We start from the raw sequence: 24,083 nt of genomic DNA, 5'->3' as shown, positions 1-24,083 counted from the left end.
AGTTAACAGACTACATAGTAAATACTACCCATATGAAGCAGTTTGGTGTCATTTGAATCTCCAAAAAGTGAAGTCATCCTTTCAGGAGAGGGGAGCTTGGGCAACTTTTCTTCTCATTTAATCTTCAGCTTGGTGTGGAGGAAAAGGTGAGGCAAATGTGTTTGTAGATTGTGATTGGCATGGAAGAATGACGTTTTTCATTTCAATGGATTTAGTGGATCATTTGAGTGGAGTCCATCTCCAGACTCATCAAGCTTTATCTGTTTAAAAAAAAAAAAAAAATACCCAGTTGAACTTCGATGAAGGCACCAATGAAGGATGAATGCCACTGTATAAAACTGTATTTTCTTACAGCCATTCATTCTCAATTGGTTCTTAATGTTTTTTTGTTTTAGTTCATCATTCAATCTGTTGCCTCTGGGCCTGAACTGTTGTGTTGCACAAACATTTTCCTAAGATGATCAAAATGGAAATGTCACGGTCTGAGAGGGTTAAGCTGGACAAGAAGGCATTCAGAGAGAAGGCAATGCAAGAGACAATGTACAGCAAAATGTTTGTCTAGTCTGCAAGAATATTTCATTTTTCTCCACAAGAGGGAGACCAAAACCTCTTTATGAAATTGAGTCAGTCTTAACTTGTCTTCAGCTGAAGTTTCGATGCTTTTAGAGAATCTTAGATACTATGGATGAGTGAATTCTTTAATAGATATATGTAATCACACTCATTCCTGAGTAATCTGGAGCATGTGAGAAAATCTACGAGGGAGAAGGGGACTTTTGTAGCCCTGGGCAAGACTTGGTTAAGTTTTTAGTAGGAAGCAGTCAGCTGATTGGCTGATTGTTCATGTGTTTGATGTGATGTCAAATCTATAAGCCGACATCACATCACATCAAAGTGAAAGTGAAGTGAAAAAATATAAATTTACCTTGCATTGTGGAAACTACTATACCCCCCTGTTAGTGCACTGCAATGGGAAAGGCAGGAAGTTTAGTTATGCTGGTCAAAACTTTAAGGACCAGATGTAAACATTACAGTTCCTTTATGCTGCTAAACGTTAAGAAGACTCACATCATGACACGATTTTATTATTTTCACGCATAAATCTATGTATCATCGAAAAACTGCTGTCGGCAAACCACCACTAGCACCACCGAGAAATCAACCAAGAATGCAGGAGCTCCTTGTGATTTGGGACATATAGGGGTCATGAACGTCAGTTAGCCTGACTCCCCACCGGTTCCCTTTAACGATTCTTCCAATTTGAAAGAAATAGGGGGGTATCGAGGTACTTTGTGGGACCCCCTTTTTTGTCTATGTTCCCCCGAAATTGAACTGTACCCACAATTATAACTTCCAACGTCCGATAAAATCCTCTCATGAGGCCGTTTTGAGGGGATGCTCTCTCCCTTCCAATAGATATGTTCGCCGTGAGAAAGAAGAGTCACCCCCCCACCCCCAACCCCCCCGGTCCTCCCGACGGGGATTACTGCCGTTGTGTTAGCTATTACTCGGAGGAGCTGTTTGAACAGCGGGACGGAGAGGGAGCTAGAGACTCTTTTCCAGCTCCAGCTGCCATCCTACTCCTGCTCCTCCCCCTCCTCCTTCTCCTCCTCCTCCTCCTCCTCCTCCTATTCCACCAGAACCACTTCTCTTTCTCATCCCATCCAGAGGTAAATAAGCCAGATTCAAAAATAACTACCTCTTTTCAGACAAATTGTTTACCTTCCTGAGTGTTTCCGCTCTGTCAGACACACAAGGCAGCCGTTGGGAACCGTTAACGGGATCAGACAGGGGGATAATTCTGATTTGTGATGGGGTCTTTGCTTTGTACCCCTGCCTCCCTGGCGTCGGGTCGGGGTTACGCTTCCTTAGGCAAGTCCGAGGTCCACTTTGTGAGCTAGAGATGCATCGATGAAGGCCATAGCAAGTGTTAGGTGAAAATATAAACCCATACGCGACCTGTATGATAAGAACAGCGGCACAGAGTCGGCAGCCCACGGCTAAATGGGTTCGATGCACTCCCGGTGATGCTAGCTTAGGCAAGTTACAGATAGACCTAGCCAGCTAGCTTACGTTAGCTGCATCTCTAGTTGTTGCTAGCCGGCTAACCCCGAGTTGATTTTAGTCACTTTCACAATCGTCGTTACCTCGCTCGTCCCTTTAACAAGTGTCTACGATGCCATAATAATAATAGCGCAGTAATAATACGTTCACTTCTGGTGACATGTTGTGCTAATGTCGCTACTATGGTTTGGGCAGCCCGGAAACCTTAACTGACAGTAACAAAAGACATAATTCGAGATATAACTAGCTACAAAATTTTATTAATTGCTCTTTGTATAGTATGTCTTAGCTGCTAAAATGAATATAAAAACCCCATACAAGCTAACGTTAGAGGTTATACATGCAGAGACACAGAGAGACAAATCGTTGTAACTTTTTTATCATTAATTATATCAGATAGATTTGTCACCACCCGAGTGTATAAGCAATGCACAACACACTGCATCTGTAAGAGAGCTAAAATTGTTGACTGTACGCTTCTGCAGCCGTTGCATGTTCGACTTGAGGAGGTTTAAATATCACAGTTAAAAAAATGCACGTAGTGAAGGTGTGAATTTATAAAATGATAAAAGACCAATGGAACAAGATGGTTTGGACACCAGAACCTTCTGGTTGACACCAGAAGCTGCTGCAGATCGATAACTTGTAAAGACGTGCCCAGGCTTGCTATAAGGCCGGTATAATCTGTCTACGTCAGAGGTGCAGTTATGTTGGCACTGTAATAATGCACACTCATGAGCTGACACAGTTTTGAATCCCTATCCTACAAGAAGCACACTCTAGTTACATGGAAAATATGTGACCATTTTTTAATATTAATGATCTTAATGGGAACAGTGCTGCATGTAATGGCATCAAACCTTGTTGACAGTGAGGATTCTTTAAGACTGTCTGTTGCCACTTTTTTTGTCCCTGCAGCATTTTGGAGATGTGAGGAATAGGAAGAGATTGGTGATATTGAGCAGCCTGTGCATTGACACGACCTCTCGACCTCATCTTCAGCATGAATGGTGATATGCCTCATGTCCCCATCACTACTCTTGCTGGAATTGCTAGCCTGACAGACTGTAAGTGCAACATCATCTCTCTAATGCTGTTCACATTGCCTAAACACTAACATTCAAACCAAGATGCGGCAAGGCTAAGGAATACTTGACTGGTTGTGTAATTATATCAGAAGATGGTTAATTGTGATGCTTCTCACTCTTGGTGAGTTCAGGGCAAACTGAGATGAATTTCATGACGGGAAGTTTTAGGCTCAGGTACCTAAATCAGTTCTGATGAAAGAAAAACATGAAATAAAGAATAACTTTTTAAACAACAGAACGTTATACTTTTCACCAAGATATGATTTATTGCAGAACTACTGTATTTGATCTCATTAGATTGTAAAAGTTTACATAACAAAGGGGTGTCATTATGAAAATAGAGACCGATGGACATTGCTTTACTCTGATGTTACCATATATGTAATGCCTTTAAAAAAAAAAAAAGGAGAGCATGTTCATTAGATTATTACAGATTTTTTAAATCACACATGGAAGCCTTCAAACTATTAATTGTGAATAGAAAGTTGTGAACACCAAAATGAAAGTTTTATTTTATGATTTCATCCTGCTTCTTTTCATTTTCCAACGAACCTAACTTGTCTTTCAATCATCCTTTTAGTGTTGAACCAGCTTCCCTTGCCTTCTCCTCTCCCTGCCACCACTGCTAAGAGTCTGCTCTACAATGGAAGGATCTCTGAAGAGGTCAGCAGCCTGCTGGTGTGTCGGGATGAGAACCTGGTGACTCAGCTGGCACAAAGTCTTAACCAAGTCTCCACTGAACACATGTAAGTACCATGTATCAAGTAATGTTTCACACCTCGCTGCACTACCAGTTTAAGAGAGAAAACCTTGCCAGTAGTAGCTGAAATCATTGTTACAGCAATATGGTTGTCAGCAATGTTATTGTGAATGTATTACAAAGTGTGATAACATCACTGTTTACCAGTGAAGCCGGGCATTGCTCATTCAATTTCAATGATGACATTATAGTCACTGTTTTACCAGATCGATAAGTTCATGCTCTCGGTTGTCAGAATCATGACGGGCTAGTCTAAACTGCACTGAAAGTGGTAGAGGCATCAGAATGCTATAGTCAAAACTGCATTTAGGAAAGTGGGCAGCTATTTCCTGTAATATGACTCTGGACTGTTCTTTTGTTTGCTTTCCAGAGAGTTGAAGGACAACTTGGGGAATGATGAACCCGAGGGTGACATGCCAATGCTTCTACAAACTTTGCTGTCCAGGAACCCCAAAATCTTCAGGGACAAAAGTATGCCAACCCAGTGCAAAGTTTGGGGTGGTGAGGAGGCATTGAGTCATTGCTGTTGACTCTGCAGTTGAGCTCAGTGCATGCTCTCTGCCTGGCTGTGCTTATGGCTTCCACGCCAGCTAATTATTCATCTGTGCATTTCCTGGGTCACTTGCATTACTTGTCCATAGTTTCACTACATGCGTGGTTCCCAAATTGTGGGGCAGAGCGACTGCATGAGGAAAAACAGAGTGAAAATTTAGACCTTTTACACATCAGACATTTGGACCCGTCAAACACAGGTGTAACTAATATGGTTATTATTGCCATCTAGCAGTAATCATTGAAACTGTCAGCATTAATGTTATTAGTTCCTCTTCTGTTTTTTTTCTGCTATAACAAATCAAAGGGGATTTTTTTCGCTTCCCAAGGGGGGCGAGACAGAAAAAGTTTGGGAACTCCTTCTAACATCACGAGTTGTGTTGTTTACTGTTTCGATTCAGAAGTTTGTTGTGCTAATATATGGTTATAATTTCAAAGTCTAGTCTTAAATGATCAGTATAAGCAGTAAGGAGCAATGCAACACTTAACTACAGATGAGTAGTCTGTGTGTATCTATCCTAGCTTAGTTCAAACTTTGGAAACAGAGCGAAACTAGCCTATCTCCGTATAAAACAGTTTCTTGATAGCTAACATATTGGTATAGTGAATATGACATTCCAAATGTCCAGTCTTTGTGCTGGGGTTGCCAGGTTTGTGCAGTGTTATGTTGCGGTTTGTCAGAACAAAACCAGGGTGATTCTTTAATGTATTGGTGACCATCTTCCCAGCTAACAGCATACAGCATGTTGATAAGATGTTAGTATATTATAGTATATTATAGTTATAATATTATAGTATGTTCTTCATTTTTGACAGAGGCTTACAGTTTCTTCCAGTTGTCGCATTAAGCTACTTTAAAGGGTTAGTTCACCCAATTATACATTATTATTAATTATAAATTCTACAAATTATTACATATCTGTAATCGTAGCTCGCCATGCAGCACATGCCAAAGAAAATTGTTCAAGGCTGTGGATTATCCAGAGTAATTGGAAAATGATTTTCCAATATTTTTATGCCATTTTCCAATAATTTGAGCACCTAAATTGATTGTGGTGGCTGAAGGAATCTGAGAGACAGATGACCTGGCCAAACACTGTTTATTAGATAAGTTTATAAGAATTGAAAAATAATGGTCTAGGGTTAAAACTCAAACTCAAATATAGTTCTTAAATGCTTAGCAGCTTTGCTTTGTAATCAAAAATTACATCATTAATTGCCATAAACAGTTTCATATTTGTCTTTAAGCCTTTGTTCAGGAAAGCCTTTTTGTTTTATAAGCAGCTGTACTAGCTTGCAATTACAGGTAATTATAAGCATATAGTATGCATACGCACTTTCATACTGAATCATTATTTGTACTAAAGAGAATAAAAGAGGGAAAAGCTTCGTACACCGTGTGAACAGCAGAGTCAGAGATGCTGGCAACTACAAGATGGTCATTAGTCAGAAAAAAAAATCACATGTTTGTGGTGATGACCACACACTCAGCCCATAAAGATATAATCAAAGATCTTTTGTCAATATTGATGCATGAGCCTGATGACGTGGTGAGCGAAACGTGTTCTTAATCAATATATGAGCAATTTTAGCCAGCAGTAACAGCTTCTGATCCAGTGAAATGCTATTCCAAAAATGTGCTGAAGGTGGGCATCCTGTCACCAGACAGGATGTACATAACCTTGCACCTTGGTAAACCCTCAGTATTGTCCTGTAGCTATAACCTCCGCCTTCATCACTCTGAACTCCAAATAATTTTCACAAGTATTCACAAGTATACAAAAATGTATTGGATGGCTTTATATTGAATGTGTTTCTAATGTTTCATCCACCCACATTTATAGTTTAGAACCAGCTGGACACAATAGTAGAAACACCTTTTACTAAAATATAATCCAGTACAATACCACTAACTATGGCCTCAAAAAGGACCATAGAGTTGAAGTAAAACCTCTTTGACAAACTGTTAATGGAAAAAAGGAAGGCAGGATTTATAAGATTGTATTATGTGTACCTACTAAATTGGGAAACGCATTTTGTATTGCCATATAATTACCTGGCACTGTCTTAATATTAGCACACATTATTGCTACTGAGTAGATGGTGTTTGGTTTAGCTGGAGACTGTTACACAGGAGGTGTTATTCTGTTTCAAATGAGTATTTCGTTGAACCTGAGCTACCTACCTAGAAGTGTAGATAATACCGGATATGAAAACCTATATGACTGAGTTTCCATTACCTTGGTACACAGGAGAGTTTTGGTGCTGCAGAAGAGTATATATTCAACTCATTGTTTGTATAACCTTGCTAATAGATTTTTGTGATTGTTATCTTTTAGGTGTAATGCAGCAGCCACTGATGCAACAGTATAAGATATCCCAGAATCAGGTGCATGGGAGTCCAGCATCAAATTATCAGCAAACCACTGTCCCTCAAAGCCCCTCTGGGTAAGGCGGTGCCAATATACTGACAGATGATGAAAAAGCAGAAGCATCTGTATTTCTGCTAAGACGACTTCTTACAATTCTCCTTTTACAGATGTTTTGCATCCCGACAGTCTGGGTCAGCTACACGGTTCGTACCCCAGCAGAACAGCCCTATACCTAGTCCCTATACTCCTCAGAGCCCTGCAGACTACATGCAGTACAATCCACCCAGTTATTCCCAACACCAACAGACTCAGCAAGGTGAGTACAAAGTGAAGTCAGGAGAAACATGTCATTAGCTGCCTGCCAGCGCTCTTTTAGGAATAACAGCACACAGCAAACATTGGATATCATATAAGAGGTTTTGAATCTTAACTTTGTGTGCATTTTTACTGCTGCTGGCAGACAAGATGGACAATATTTAACAATTCTCAAGTCAACAACCATTTATCAAAATGTTGCAATTGAAAATATGCTTTTCCATTTTGATAAATAATCTTGATTACGTATAAGTACTGTGTATGTTAAGTGTAAGTTACACAAGCATTCTGCCTAAAACAAGAAGACTTCCACAAGATGACTACATGCTGTAAAGTACATTTTCTAGTTGTGACTGTGAGGGCGTGATCACTCATTGTTCCTTCACAGAACATTGGTTACACTCTAACCATGAGCTATCTGAATACCTTGAAATTCCTCCCACTAATTTTTGGAGGAAAACAATCATTCTTTTTACTGTAACATGGTGAACCTACAGCCATCTGTAAAAGTGGAAAAGCAATCTGTTTATCTTATGTGTAGATGTGATGCATTGCCCATTGCAAATAATGTAACTGGAGATTTTGTTTTATTGCCCTCTGTTTTAGTTTCTGGTGGTGTGAGAAACAGCCATGACAACAAGGTCTCTGGACAACTATCAAGTAATTCATCTAATCATAATGCCAGATTAGGCTCAGATGAAGAATACATGAACGTGGCTCACAGATTGAGAAATGAGGTAATGCAGAGAATCAAAATATCCTGAACTAGACATCAGGAGATGTTGGCTAAGTGATGATAAACGTCTTGTGTTCCAACAGGAGAATGAGCCCTCCATGAGGGTTGCCGCATTTCCAGTTAAATCACCACAGTCTGTGTGTTCTCCTGCTGGGAGTGAAGAGACTATAGAAAGTATGCTGCCTTAGCAACAAGTCGATTATTCTTCATTTTGAAGTATCAAAAATAATACACTAGCAATTCATTCTTTGCCAAAACTTATTCTCTGGTGCTCACTTTTGCTTGAATTTATTTGCAGGGTCCAGGCTTCCTCTTATCAGGCAGTCACCTCTACCTGGTGTGCCACCAAGTGCAGCACCTGACCTGCTCCTCACCTCTGCTGACCAGAAAAAGAAGCAGAGAGAAAGTAGTAAAGAGGAAAATGACCAGATGGACCAAAATACCTTGTACGACATTGTTAGTTCTCCATCAAAAGACTCTGCAAGGCTGACTTTAAAACTGTCCAGAGTGAAGATGCCAGACATGGATGAAGCTGGAGAACTTCCTCCCAGGGCACATATGGACTCAGACCATGAAACTGATTTGATGAATAATAATCAGTTGTCAAGGGATGCCCAGGACTTGCCACACAGGTTTAGTGCTGAGGAGCAGGTAAACTGTCAGCAGCTTCCCATTCGGCCAAATACCAAGGAGGTCGGAGTCATCAGTGGGGTTGTGTATGAGGATGCTGAGATAGATGCACTTGCAGAGATGGACAGAATAGAACGTGAGTCAGCCAGTGAGAGAGAACGGTCGTCTAAAGAAGTCCAAGATAAAGGTGAATTTCTGTGTGTCTGCTTTTGCCCTGTGCCTTCTTGCATTTTTTCCCTGCCCTAAGTTTGTTTGTGTATGTAGAGAGGCTAAGCTACAATGTTCTTGATTGCAGACAAGCCACTGAAGAAACGGAAGCAAGACTCGTATCCTCAGGAATCTGGAGCCGATGCAAGTGACTGGCCTGCTGTACAAGGGGGCCACACGGGCAGCAAGATGACACCCAAGAAGACAAGTGCTGCAAGTAACGGTGCCAGTCGGCCAGCTCTGATGGTCAGTATTGATCTGCAGCAAGCGGGCAGAGTGATTGGACAGCCTGTAGTGGTATTGGAAGCACAGAAGTTGTGTGAGGACCACGTACAGCATTTAAAGTCAAAGTCGGATGCAAAGGTAGACAAAGTTGTTGAAAACAAACCAGGGATAAACAAGCAGCGTTCGGACTATCCCAGAAAGTCTGGCTCAGATGAGCAACAAGAAACCCCTAAACAGAAACAGGAAAGCCGGCGGGACTCCAAACACAGGCATGAAAGCAAAATGGACAGTGCCAAGGGACACTCGGATGACCGACGTCCAGACACACCACGGCAGAAACATGACAAGCATTCGGACTCGCGCCACAAAGAGGATAAGAACCACAACAGTCACCGAACCCATGTCAGCCAACCTGAGACTCCAAAAACCATGAGCAAGGCGGAGCGCAACTCCAGACATGCAGAAGACAAAGCCAAGGTTAGAGAAAAGGATAAGGACAGAGACAGAGATAAAGACAGAGATAAAGATAAAGATAAAGTCAAAAATAGAGATAAAGATAGAGATAAAGACAGAGATAGAGAGAGAGATAGAGATATAGTTAGAGACAAAGATAAAGACAGAGATAGAGACAAAGATAGAGACAAAGATAGAGATACAAATAGAGACAAAGATAGAGACAGAGATAGAGATACAAATAGAGACAAAGAGAAAGAAACAAATAGAGACAAAGAGAGAGATACAAATAGAGACAGAGAGAGAGATAGAGACAAAGATAGGAACAGAGACAGGGACAGAGACAGGGACAAGGAAAAGAAACACAAGACATTATCAAGGGAAAACTGCAACCGGCACTCTCCTGATCGTCATACTAAATCTGACAGCATGACAGTGAAGCAAGATGGGAGCAGGAAATCCACTGACCTCAATGGTCGTCAGAGGACAGACAGTTCCACCCTTCAAAACCCCCAAAATAAGAAAGAGAAGAAAGGTCTGGATGGAAGCATTAGATGCCAGTCTGGTAACAAACAGCAGTCTTCCCAAGCAGCAGAGTCAAAACCTAGCGAGTTCCCCTCATACCTGCTGGGTGGCAAGACAGGGAGTCTGAAGAACTTTGTAATCCCAAAATTGAAACGGGATGGGAAAGAAAAAGAACCACAAGTTTCAAGCAAATTGATACAGGGCTGGAGTGAACCCCTGGTCAGACTGGAGAGAGTGTCACTGATAGAGAACTTAAACAAAGGAGCTAAGCCTGTCGTTGTGCTTCAGAAACTCAGTGTTGATGAGGTAAAAAGGATCATTAAGGAAAGCAGGAATACAAACAGCTCCAGATACTCCTCCTTTGATAAATCAGGAAGAGGTATGATTTACTTTGTTTATTAAAATATCCATCCCCAAAACTGTAGGGGCATGGACATGAGTAATGTGATTTTGCCCAGTTTCTGGATTGTTTCTTTACTTTAAACCATTGTCTCAGGAATCATTCTTGTCACAGACCTTATTTCAAACAAAAAGTTGTGGATAAAAGTGGTTGGTGATTGTGTGTTCTTTTGAATTATAAATTATTTTTGTGCTTACAGCTCACCCAGTTCTTGTGCTTACAGACATGTCATTTTGTGAGAAGACAAACAAGCGAAGGCACTCTATGATCAGTAAGAAATCCAAGTACGCTGAGGTGGACTCAGATGATGATGATGGCTCTGATACTGACAATAAGTGTGAGCATTAAACCTAGATAATTCACAATGTCTGGTCATACACATCCAGAGTGTCTGTCATCACCATTGATGGAATAATGTTTTACCTTGGAGTAAGAAGAAAAATATGTACCTCCAAATATTGGATATTTTTTATTACATTTTATAAAATTACTTAATAATGTCATAATTGGTGCTTAAAGTTCTTTAAAACGTTATTTTCTGACTCATCCTATTCTGCTATTGTTTCAGCTGCAAGGAAAAAGTCCAAGAAAGACCATGAAAAGTCATGGAAGTCTGAAGACAGGAAAGGTTCTGGAGAGCACAGTCGAAGTGGTGGTTTTCATAATGCTCGCAAGGGGTCTGGTAGCCGTCATCGTGAACGGAACCCAGATGAATTGAATGAAGACTCTCCACCACCAAGCCTAAGTGATGGTGAGGATTTTTTGCTTAGTCTGAAGGCAAAATGATTTTATCTCAGTTATAACCTCAGACAGTGGACAAAAAAAAGAAGAAATGCGTCATTTTTGTCAGATAATTCAAATTGTGATTCTTGTTTCTGAAAGCTGTCATTCAGATAATTGCTATTTGAAACCATAAATCAGACCATTTCCCTAGATAGTTGGATTACTGCACCCAAGTCTTTCTTGATTAAATATTCCGTGATTGAGTGTTTGTTGCTTCTGTCAAGGATGTGACTTATTGTTATGGTGTTTTCTTTTCGTGCAGTTGCCAGAAAATTGAAGAAAAAGGAAAAACAGAAAAACAGGAAGGCATACGATTCCAAGCTGACACCAGAGGGTATTGTTTTACCACTTTGAATTTGAACATCTTCAGCACAAATTCAATACTAATTCATTTTAAAAGTACATATTCTTATGAATCAATTTGTTTACATTTGTTTAACAGATATGATGGACTCCTCCACATTTAAGAGATTCACAGCCAATATGGATAGCATTCTTGATAACCTTGAGGATGTGGAACTTGCTGGCACAGGTAAACATCACGGACAGCACAGTTTGCAGAGTTCTTGACATTTCTGGAATAGGTGAACTGAAAAATGTCAACATTATAACTTTGTACCCTCACACAGATGATGATGACATACCTCAAGAGCTCTTGCTCGGAAAGCACCAGTTGAGTGAGCTAGGCAGTGATTCTGCTAAGATTAAAGCTATGGGCGCCTTTAACAAGGTAAAAGAAGTATTTTCGTGCACTGTCACATGATTACACACAGGTTCAGAACTGCGTTGTGAAAATAATCATCGTCATCTATTTGATCCATAGCTTTCATCTGGAAAACTGGTGAAAATTTTGAATATCCTGGAGAAGAACATTCAGGACAGCGTCAAACTTTCCACATTAATGAATCATGTAAGTTGTCAGATGATATTTTTTTAGCTGCGGAATGATAAGGATTTTCTTTCATTTTAGAGCTTCTTAGTTGATTTATTTTTTTACCAATTGTTTTTGGAATTCATAGGATAATGATTCCATGGATGAGGAGCGGTTGTGGCGTGACCTTATCATTGAGCGGGTGACTAAGTCTGCTGATGCCTGTCTGACTGCACTCAACATTATGACATCTCCACACATGCCCAAGGCTGTGTACATAGAGGACGTGATTGAGCGGGTGTTGCAGTACACCAAGTTCCATCTGCAAAACTCTGTTTACCCTCAGTATGACCCGGCTTACAGAGTGGATCCCCACGGAGGTTAGCACAGTTTTCTTCCGTTCTTCTCAATGACGTTACAAAATTGCAATAATCTTGATTTCCAGGAGCTATTTTTATTTGTGAAAAATGTACATAATAACAAGTAGATGAGTCTGATCCACGTTGGACTTCTTAGAACTGATCGTGTCTTAAATCATCTTTGGGCTTGTTTGAAAATCTAGTGATGAGCCAAAACTGGAAGCAGTTGCAAAACCTTCATGGATTTATTTCCAAAAAAGTGCAAATATTTGCAAATATCTGACACATTCAAAGATAAATTTATTAAGAAAATAATTTCAAAGACCTGACTCATATGTCCTTGGTATTTTTCATCTGATGTTAAAAGTGTTTTTTAATCAACTTTTATTTTCTACTCATCTTCCTCACTTCAGGTGGTGGGCATACCTCAAAGTCCAAGAAAGCAAAGTGTTCCACCCATAAACAGAAGGTGGTAGTCAAGCTCTACAACAAAGTGTGTGATATTGTTAGCAGCATCTCAGAGCTTCTGGAGATCCAGCTGCTAACTGACACCACAATTCTCCAGGTGAGACTCCTAATCTAGTCTGATGTCATTTAAGTTTTTGTCCCTATTTAACCATTGACTCCCGTGCTCTAACGTACCTGATTGCTTCTGTGCCTGACTTTTAGGTGTCCACTCTGGGTATTACACCGTTTTTCGTGGAGAATGTCAATGAACTGCAGTTATGTGCCATCACACTAGTGACAGCAGTAAGTCTTTTTTTTTTAGTAGTTTAGCATTTTTCTCTTGAATCAGATTGGTGTTTTTTTTTTTTTTTGATGACATGTCCCTGCACGACTTCTCTTTTATTATATTTTTGATTTAGTGCTTTGCATTTTACTCTTCCCCAGGTCTTCTCTCGTTATGAGAAGCACAGGCAGCTCATTCTTGAAGAGATCTTCACCTCTCTCGCTAGACTGCCTACTAGTAAACGCAGCCTCAGGAACTTTAGGTAACTACATCTAGAGTGAATATTTGTTCAGTGAAATGACAAGAGCAACTGATCATTGAAGTCCCCTGTGATGCTCAGTAAACTTAAGGATACAAATGTCTCATTCTGCCCCAGGCTAAACAACAGTGATTCAGAAGGAGAGCCCCTGTATATCCAGATGGTCACAGCCCTGGTTCTACAGCTCATCCAGTGTGTGGTGCACCTTCCCTCTGAGAGAGATACAGAGGATGAACATCACAAGAAGGTATAGACAAAGGATTTAATTGATATTTAAAAGATATTTATGAGAAAACATGTTTTGATTCAGAAATTGTTTTACATATTGCATACTTTTTCCTAGGTGGATAAAGATGTCTTTATCACAAACTCTTATGAAACCGCCATGAGGACAGCTCAGAACTTCCTATCTGTGTTTCTCAAGAAGTGAGTCTCGCTATACAATACCGGATTTTATCCACTCCTTATTAACCTTAAGCCACAATCTATAGGTCTGTTAGCTCTGTCTCTAGATTGTTAAAGAGTGACTTTTACACCAAGTGTCCTGCTCCTGCTGTGGAGTAGGCTCTAATATTAAAAGGCTCAGTGTTAAACAATATATTATAATAAAAGGTTGTATCTGTGTGTGTCAGGTGTGGCAGCAAGCAGGGAGAGGATGACTACAGGCCGCTGTTTGAGAACTTTGTTCATGACCTCCTGTCTACAATCAACAAGCCTGAGTGGCCTGCAGCTGAATTGCTGCTCAGTTTACTGGGTCGACTTTTGGTGAGTAGCATCATTCACATCTGTCCAATAGAATCTGTTCAATTGAATTAGTTTTTCGTGTGACATTTTACCTCCACTTCTTGCGCTCCAGGTGCATCAGTTCAGTAACAAGCAGACAGAAATGGCACTCAGGGTAGCGTCGCTAGACTACCTCGGCACTGTTGCTTCTCGCCTGCGTAAAGATTCTGTCAGTAGCAAGATGGATCAAAAGGCCATTGACCGCATCCTCAGAGAGGTAGACAAAATAATTACAGAATCATTTGAATACCTATACATTTACAATAAATAAGCAGTGCTGCTGAACTGCTTTTGAGATGCTCTTTGCTTATTGATCTCCTTACAGACTCCAGGCAGTGATGAGATCCAGCAACTTCAGAAGGACTTACTAGACTACCTAGATGAGAACAGTGACACAAAAACATCTCTTGTGGTGAGTGTTTTATTTTTTTATTATTTTATTTTTTTACAAAAATCATTGTGGTCACATTTATAATTTCCCATAAGAGTGGATGCCAAGTGTTTGCATGCAGTAATATGCACCCTGTGTACTCTGTGTGTTACATGAAGCTCTTAATTAGTTTGGCATAGGACAGGTTGTTATGTTCAGTGTAATAGACACATCGGTTAAATAGTGTTCCTTGGTGTCACAGTGGTATTATACTGTAAAGCATGCCTTAAAATAATCAGCATTTTCATCATGTTTACACCTTTCTTTCATCCAGTTTGCCCGGAAATTTTACATTGCTCAGTGGTACAGGGACACAACAAGCGAGGCAGAGAAAGCGATTAAGTCTCAAAATGAAAATGACGAGGACTCCAAAGGTTTCTGTCTCTCCAAGAATGTTGACTCAACTGGGGAGATTATGCAGAGAGCCGAGGCACGAAAAAAATTCCTTCGCAAGGTCATCAAGACTTCAACATCACATTCCAGTTCTCTGAGGTGAATACTACTTCATTCTGGATCACTGCACTAATTTGCTATGCTCTTTGGCTTGTTCACTCATCCTGCTAATAAACTGTCCTCTTGACTTGTCTTTCAGGATAAACACAGTAGACTATGAGGACTCCTGTCTGATTGTCAGATATCTGGCCTCTATGAGGCCGTTTGCACAGAGCTTTGATATTTATTTATCACAGGTAAGAGAATTAATTTATCATAATCAAGAGTGAGATATAATATTATGTTGCCCGTCTCTAAGATTTTTTCTTTTGTATCTCATGTATAGATTCTGAGGGTACTGGGTGAGAGTGCTATTGCAGTCAGAACTAAAGCCATGAAGTGTCTGTCTGAAGTAGTGGCTGTGGATCCAAGTATTTTGGCACGGGTAAGTCATTCTGTGCTGGCTGCTACACAACTACAGCAGCAGATTCTGTTACAGAGCATTGTGGCATTAGCAGACACTTTTGCCAGTTTAACACTGTCAGACTAGCAGCCATCATGTTTAGCTTTTGTTGAATGCTAATGCTGTACTATTTGTTTTCAGTTGGATATGCAGCGTGGGGTTCATTGTCGCCTCATGGACAACTCCACCAGTGTGCGAGAGGCAGCTGTGGAGCTCCTGGGCCGTTTCGTGCTAAGTCGACCTCAGCTCATTGAGCAGTATTATGACATGCTCATTGAAAGGATATTGGTAATTTCTTTTTCTTAAGCTTTCCTCTTCACTTTTTTGACACCCGAGTGTGAGGATCTGTATCATACACAAGTGTAACCATTTTTTCCCTGGTGGTAATATTTAATTTGATTTGGTCACTTCATGTGCCCTCCTTGGGGTTTGAATACAGTGTGCAGTGCCTATCATAAGGCAGGGTCAGTTGGATCTTTGCACTTGACTTCAGCAAACTATGATCAAAAAGTTCATGTAAAGTGCAAAAGTTCAGCTGAGGTTAAATCATCTTTTCCGCACAGTGCCACCTAAAGATCAATTGAAGAACTGCAAACAATTCTCACTTTCTCCCATGTTTCACTGTTAGTTCATCATCCACACAATTGCTTTCTATGTTTCATTTTCACATTCCTACCGATATTTGCTATGAAAACCTCACAATAACCAAAAGATGGACTTTGTGTTAAGCTTGTATTGAGTTGTTCTTGTACCCATTTTGTTTTTACATAGGACACCGGTATCAGTGTAAGGAAGAGAGTCATTAAGATCCTAAGGGATATTTGCCTGGAGCAACCAGACTTCCACAAGATCACTGAGATGTGTGTGAAGATGATCCGCAGGGTCAATGATGAGGAGGGGATCAAGGTTTGTATTTATCCTTATGTGAAAACCTCTTACAAGTGGCAGTTTCTAATTTATTAATATACACTAAATATATTTTAATGCCTGTGCCCGTGCAGAAATTGGTGAATGAGACGTTCCAGAAACTCTGGTTCACCCCTACGCCCAGCCATGACAAAGATGCCATGACCAGAAAGATCCTGAACATCACAGATGTGGTGCGTACTATTCAGACTTGTGACAGAAAATTCTCTTCCAGTCTTTGACATATGAAATATTTTGGTGTTTGACATGTCATGTCACTTTGATTTCATCATAGGTGTCAGCATGTAAAGATTCAGGCTATGACTGGTTTGAGCAGCTTCTCCAAAATGTGAGTTATTTTAATTTGTCGAAACTGTCAAAAGCAGCTTGTGTGTCTTTATGATAGTTGTTGTGTGAGCTTATTTAACTTCTGTGTGGCAACTGTTTAGCTACTGAAGTCCGAAGAAAACGCTTCTTACAAACCTGCTAAGAAGGCCTGTGTTCAGTTGGTGGACAATCTTGTGGAACACATACTGAAATATGAGGAGTCTCTTGCAGGTAATAAAAAGAAATTTAATTATATGTTTGCTTATAAAATTCATATTGCAGTTTTATTGTGTTACTGTATTGTTACAAATGCCAATGTTTATTGAGTTTGTTTTTGTGTTTTAGACTGTGAGGACAAAGGGGTCAACTCAGGTCGTCTGGTAGCATGCATCACCACTCTCTACCTGTTTAGCAAGATCCGAGCACAGTTAATGGTCAAACATGCCATGACCATGCAGCCTTACCTGACCACTAAGTGCAATGTAAGTACAACTTCATTGTACTCATATATTATTATAAATATAATACATTATCATATTATATTTTACTTGACTGAAAGTATGAGAAATCATTTGTTGAGAGGGTGCCTGCACAAATTTTTATGTCATGCTATAGGAACATGTAGTGGCAGCAAAATGAAAATGCATTTTTGAGCTCGGCTTCAGACTGTGCCGCTGACATGTGTCTTTGTGCTGTCAATTCAGACGCAGAATGACTTCATGGTGATATGCAACGTGGCCAAGATCTTGGAGCTGGTCGTGCCTCTGATGGAGCTCCCAAGTGAGACTTTCCTCACAACCATAGAAGAAGACCTGATGAAGCTCATCATCAAATATGGCATGACGGTCAGTCACGTTTGCCATTAACAGCTTTCACAGAGAGCTCTCTGAAAACATGAACAGCATAAATGTGAGACAATCGTTATGAGCATATAGTATAATATAATTAATTGTGCTTGCTTCCTAGGTTGTACAACACTGTGTGAGCTGTCTTGGTGCTGTTGTGAACAAGGTCACACACAACTACAAGTTTGTTTGGGCTTGTTTTAATCGTTACTATGGTAAGGATTATGCACTGCAACATTAGTTTGCTGGTAGCAGAATTCTCATACATCTTAAAATGGAAAAAAGGAGGAAGAATTTAATAACACGTGTATAGGGCTTATTAACCCTTTTAACCTGTTCATTCACCTTAAATTTAAAGGTTACATTTTAAGCTTATACTCACCATCTCATCTCACATTCATATAAATAAGAGAATTGAACAGTCACCGAATAGTGTTTTATTATCCAGATTCTTAGTTAAAAGTTATTGTTTGAACTAGAAGAACAACGCCCGCAATTATTTTTTCTTTAGTTTTCACTGTCTGTATGATTTTGTAGGAGCTCTGGCAAAACTGAAGACACAGCACCAAGAGGACCCTAACAGCTCCACTCTGGCGACTAACAAACCTACTCTCCTGCGTTCACTGTTTACTGTGGGGGCTCTCTGTCGACACTTTGATTTTGACCAAGAGGAGTTCAAGGGTACCAGCAAGGTAAACAGCAGCACTCTGTTCTATAAACATAAACAAGATTATATAATGTTGCTTGTATGCAGAACTGCTGAGGAACCTGTTTTGATGAATGACTCTTGCCATGCCCCCCCCCCTTTTTATCTTAGATTGTCATCAAGGACAAAGTGTTGGAGCTTCTGCTCTACTTCACTACTCATGAAGATGAAGAGGTCCAGATCAAGGCCATCATAGGTCTAGGTATAGTGCAGTTCATCTCCGTTTAACATAAGATGTATTCGCTATATATATACTGTCATTTATTGTTGACAACTCTCATCCTTTATTAGCTTGTGTCTTTGACGTCAGTTTCCTCAGTAATGACATCTGTAATTAAATTGTTTCCATGGTCTCAAGGTTTCCAGTTCATCATGCACCCAGAGCTCATGTTCGTGCAGGATGTGAAGGTTCTGTATAACAATACTCTCTCAGATGAGAACAGTTTGGTCAGTCTGAAGATCCAGGTGCTAAAAAACCTGCAGACATACCTGCAGGAGGAGGACTCTCGAATGCAGGAGGCTGATCGCGAATGTGAGTTTTACAAATCCATTTCGTGTTCTGTTACTCCCATTATCTTAGGATCATCATTGAATGTTCATGTGTTAATCTACATTGTACATGTCAGTTAAGTATAACAACCACAGACTGATCAGTGTGATGCTTTTGTATATTTAGGGAAGAACCAAGCCAAGCAGGAGGATCTGAAGGAAATGGGGGACATCTCATCAGGCATGAGCAGCTCCATAATGCAGATTTACCTGAAGCAGGTGCTGGAGTCCTTCTTCCACTCACAGTCCACTGTTCGGCACTTTGCCCTGAGTGTCATTACACTGACTCTCAACCAGGGCCTCATCCATCCTGTACAGGTATGTTCACAATCTCACTCCACCGCACTTTGATGAGGATCACCTTAAATATTCTTTACATTTTACATGCAAGATCTGTGTGAGATATTCTTTTTATCATACACTGACACTGTTATTTTTAATGCATCATGAGCTGTTCACAGATTGGAAGCAATTGTTTTTTTTTTAGTGTGTGCCCTACTTGATTGCCATGGGAACAGACCCTGAGCCAACGATGAAGAACAAGGCTGATCAGCAGCTGGTGGAGATTGACAAGAAATATTCAGGATTCATCCATGTGAGTGGCTTACTGGTTTATAATCACCAGAAAAGGTAGAAGCGTAAATAAGATGGTTTGTTTTAACAGTTGCTAAGGGCAGTAGAGTGTAGATGTTATGAAAGGAGAATTTAAAATGATTTAAGCTACACTGCAAATGCTATAAGGAAGGAAAACTTTACAGGAGTATATTACACATTACACAAATAGGTTTTTAAAGAATGAAAAAAAGAAAAACATAAAAACACAAAGAGAAACATACTAACAACAACAATAAACAACCAGGGACCAATCCAGAATTATAGACATTTAAACAGATAAGTTGGGCCAAAAATGCCAAACAATTAGCAAGGTCCTAAATTGGATTCTGAAATGAATATGGAGCTAATGAAGAAGCTTGGACAGGGGTGATATGCTTGCACTTCTTAGTACCAGTCAACATCCTTGCAGCTGTATTTTGTACCATCTGCAAGTGAGTTAATGAAGACCGGGGAAGGCTCAACTACAGGAAATTAAAATAGTCGAGATGTGATGTAATGAAGGCGTGAATTACTTTTTCCTTATCATGGAAAGATATAATTGGCTTGAGTTTGGAAATGATTCTTAACTGATGGAACAAGACAGCAGTCAGAATCAAAGATAACACCAAGATTTCTTGCATGAGACTTCACATATGGGGTGAGGTGGTTTAGCTTACTAGTGATACATCCTCTGGACTTAGAGGGACCAAAGACTTAGAAGGACCAAAGACCAAAGACTTAAGGGACTTACAATTTCATCTCTGCACATGCTAAGTTGTATCTCTCCGTGAATTCACAGATGAAGGCAGTCGCGGGGTTGAAGATGTCTTACCAGGTGCAGCAGGCCATAAAGGGATCGAAAGACACAGCGGTCCGGGGTTTTCGTCACGATGACTCAGACTCTGCTCTCTGCTCTCATCTCTACACCATGGTCCGTGGGAACCGACAACATAGAAGGGCTTTCCTCATTTCTCTGCTCAACCTGTTTGATGACAGCTCTGTAAGTTCGCCGCTCTCCCTCAGATCAGTTATCCTCTCTGTGTGTAGATTGGTAGTTTTTTGTATCTCCAACCATCCGTCTATGCATTAGCTAGCTCCACTGCTTCTCCCAAAGCTTTACACACAACCACATCTTTGCATACCCTCAAAGCTTTGACCCACTTGATGTTTGAATTGATGCAGTCCTGCATAGGAATCAGTGAATTGTAAAAAGAATTCTTATGTATATGTGTATGTAATTTAAATTTTGGATGCTTTATTCTTTGTCCCCTGCAGAAAACAGAGGTGAACATGCTGCTGTTCATAGCAGACAACTTGGCCTGCTTCCCCTACCAGACCCAGGAGGAGCCTCTTTTCATCATGCACCATATAGACATTACTCTGTCTGTCTCTGGTAGCAACCTTCTCCAGTCTTTCAAGGAGGTTAGAAGCTTTGTGCAATTTTGTATATGAGTCATTGTTCTTAGTTGTTTTATTCATCATGATATGCAAATCCAAATGTAATATAATAATATTACATGTCTGGTATATGTAGTTTGTCTTTGAATTATTTTGTTTTCTTTGCAGTCTTTACGGAAAGAGCCTGTACCGCAGGAAAAGAAGATGAAGATAAAAAAGAAGAAGAAGAAGAAGAAGCAGTCTAGGAGGAGGAAATATAGCTCTGATGATGATGATGACGACGATGAAGACGAGGACGAAGAGCAGAGCAGTAGCAGCTCTAGCAGCAGTGACGAGGATGATGAGGTGGCCCACAGGCGGAAGAAATCTGTGGTTTCTGATTCTGACTCTGACATGGAAGATGAAGATGCAGTGATGGAGCGTCTGCCTGAAAACCCCAGCCCTCTGCTGGACTTTGCCAGTGCTTCACAGGGTATTCTGATGCTGCTGGTGCTCAAACAGCACCTGAAGAATCTCTTTGGCTTTTCAGACAGGTAGGCCACACCAAATACACCCATTCGACAAATCTTTCACTAAATATCCTTTGTAGTGTAGTTGTTAACAAGACACAAGCTCAGCTGAACGTTTTGTTCGTGTTACAGCAAAATCCAGAAGTATTCACCGACGGAGTCTGCAAAAGTGTACGACAAGGCTGTGAACAGGAAATCTAAGGTGCACTTCAACCCTCGTCAGACACTGGACTACCTGAAGAGGGATCTAGCCAACACAGATCTCAGCTATGAGACCAAGAGGAATATTGTGAAACAGTATTTGGATGTAAGTGTTCAGCTCTATGCATTTCCTCATTCAGAAAGTTTTGAATTTGTTCATGTGTTATCTTAATCTCAGGGATATGTAGCAGACAAAAAGATGTGTGTGTGTGTGGGAGAGAGTGTGTGCAAAACACAGTATGTTACTGGAATTTCAGGTTCAGATAGTCATGTCATGTATTTGGTTGTCAGTTAATGCAAATGAAAATCCAATGTGCAATGTTTTCAGTGGCCACAAGATGAATAGCCAGTTGCTCTATTTGTCCTCACTAACTTATGCCTGCTTTTGTGTCTTAGTTCAAGGTACTGATGGATCACTTGGATCGTGACGAAGAGGACGAGGAGGGTGAAGCAAGTGCCAATGCCAGAAACAAAGCCATTACTTCACTGTTGAGGGGCCCAAAACCCCAGAACCACAATCACAATAATCACACTGCTCCAGTGGAGACAGATGATGAGGAAAGTGAGGATGACGATCCACCTGCAGTAAGAATTTAAAACTCCTTAAATTTGGGATGTCTATGTTAACTGTTCTGTAATGAAACTATTTTTGCACAGAAACTGTTCACACTTGGCCTCTGTGAGGTCATGTTTGTATCACAGTTAAGCTACACAATAGAAGTCACTTATTACTGCTTTGGGAAAATGTGGAAATGTGGGTTTCTTAAAACTTTGTCATCTAAGGAGGGGGGATTTTTTATTAAAACCATAGAAATTACAGAAGAACTGAACCAACACCTCCCTGACACAGTCTTAAAAACTCAACATCATAGGTTTCACAAAGCAGCACTGTACACTCAACTAGAATGAATAATGATGAGAAAAGAAAATATTTGACCCTGTTTAAATATATATATATATATATATATATATATATACTGTATTCCTATATACAATATCTATATAACATGATATGACCTTCTAATGCTTCTCTCCTCCAGTGTACACAAACATTATAATGTTTTTTATGCAATTTAATTTTGTTATCATTATTGCAGCAAACAGATCAACTTAGCTGGCATCTCTGCTGTAGCTCCACCTCACATATTACCCCAACATTAAAAACATCTGTGTAAGATTTCTGTGTATAAAGGTTTCACGTTGGACACGCTAACACGCTGCGTCTTTTATCCACAGCGCAAACCAAGGAAAGGCAGGGATTCCGTAGAGGATTCAGGTCACATGAATGAGAAGGTGGAGGCCATGGACGTCATTGCCATCTGCTGTCCCAAATACAAAGACAGACCACAGATTGCCAGGGTCATCCAGAAGACCAAAACTGGCTACAGTATACACTGGATGACTGGGTCTTATTCCGGGCCCTGGGTTGTGGCAAAGAAACGGGACGGTCGCAAAAAGGTGCCTTGGGTTGACACTATCAAGGAGTCAGACATTATTTATAAGAAAATCTCCTTGACAAGTGGACACAAGCTTACGAACAAAGTGGCACAGACGTTAAGGGTGCTATACGCTGCCAAGGAGGGGACTAAGAGTTAATCAACTGAAATTACTCAGAAACCCCTCACAGCCCAAATCCTTTTGGATCCAATATGTTAAAACAGAGAGAGGACGAAACCTCTTTAGATTTAAGGACCTGATGGAAGACAAGCATTGTGAACACTGATCTGTGTGAATACAGAGATGTTTAAGTTAATCACAAGAAAAACACAAGAAGGAAATGTTTGGGAAAACATTGTGTGGGAGTTCCTTCGCTGTTGTGCAGCAACTTGGTTGTTTGATTTTTACTCCCACTGTATCATAGTTTAACACATGTTTATATCTGAACATAATTCTGTAAAAAAAAAATTAAACTGAATGTTGGAAATTAGTGTATTGATGATGTTCTTAATAAAGTGTTTTTTGGAGTTTAAACTAGCACCAGATGGATTTATTCACTTGACCTGAGCGCCGACAACTTTTAATTGCTTTCATTCTTCTTGTTTTTAAACATTTTATTGTTTAACCACACTGTGTATATCTTTGATATAATTTATTTATGTTAAAAGCAGTGCAGTATCTGTGCCTATATGCAGGGGAAGTTATATTGTTTTTAATATAGATTTTGATGTTATAGAACAAAGAGCAAAAAAAGTGAGCCCCTGCTCTTCTGGTGAAACAAATACTGCAATAAAACTTTCTTATGTCCTTGGTACTTGCTTGGGTTTATTTTTGTGAACAGTTCTGTTGTGACTGCGTCTGTGGAATCAAGCTGATAAGGACTCTCAGCTACTGGAATACCTGTATACCTATATATCGGAGAATCGTTTCTGTCTTGGGTCTATATGAAGGCTACCAAACCTTAAGCCAGCTTATAATTGTATGTGAGAAGTTATAACCATCATATGATAATATGAGTGGTCATACACAAGTTCCACCCTTTAAAATATAGCAACCATTTTGAATAGGAGCAAAAATGAAAATTGGGAATTTCAAAACATACACATCGATTTGAACATTTCAGTGTAATAAAAAACGATGTCTCTCACATGTAATATGTCTTTCTAGGGGAAAT

General features: G+C 40.1%; 1 protein-coding gene across 1 annotated transcript; it reads left to right on the top strand.

Annotated features, from left to right (window-relative positions):
- The first annotated feature begins 1,544 nt into the window (after positions 1-1,544).
- On the top strand, positions 1,545-23,721 carry LOC130186451 (nipped-B-like protein A). The gene is made up of 47 exons (XM_056403600.1): positions 1,545-1,670; positions 2,983-3,131; positions 3,733-3,898; positions 4,283-4,383; positions 6,804-6,912; positions 7,004-7,152; positions 7,758-7,888; positions 7,971-8,061; positions 8,186-8,704; positions 8,813-10,306; positions 10,551-10,664; positions 10,896-11,078; positions 11,373-11,444; positions 11,553-11,642; positions 11,740-11,840; positions 11,934-12,020; positions 12,130-12,361; positions 12,754-12,905; positions 13,010-13,090; positions 13,232-13,332; positions 13,447-13,576; positions 13,673-13,755; positions 13,962-14,094; positions 14,186-14,329; positions 14,438-14,524; positions 14,817-15,034; positions 15,135-15,231; positions 15,321-15,419; positions 15,579-15,725; positions 16,209-16,343; positions 16,439-16,537; positions 16,639-16,692; positions 16,793-16,901; positions 17,016-17,152; positions 17,375-17,515; positions 17,637-17,730; positions 18,053-18,207; positions 18,333-18,423; positions 18,580-18,753; positions 18,898-19,088; positions 19,258-19,365; positions 20,164-20,364; positions 20,640-20,786; positions 20,931-21,295; positions 21,404-21,578; positions 21,869-22,057; positions 22,709-23,721. Exons 2-47 carry the CDS (start codon positions 3,068-3,070, stop codon positions 23,066-23,068), a joined length of 8,100 nt encoding a protein of 2,699 aa, XP_056259575.1. The 5' UTR covers positions 1,545-1,670; positions 2,983-3,067; the 3' UTR covers positions 23,069-23,721.
- Positions 23,722-24,083: the final 362 nt, after the last annotated feature.

The sequence above is a fragment of the Seriola aureovittata genome, chromosome 18 (genome assembly GCF_021018895.1).
Source record: "Seriola aureovittata isolate HTS-2021-v1 ecotype China chromosome 18, ASM2101889v1, whole genome shotgun sequence".
Taxonomy (NCBI): Eukaryota; Metazoa; Chordata; class Actinopteri; order Carangiformes; family Carangidae; genus Seriola; species Seriola aureovittata.
This window is presented reverse-complemented; position numbering and strand designations above follow the sequence as displayed.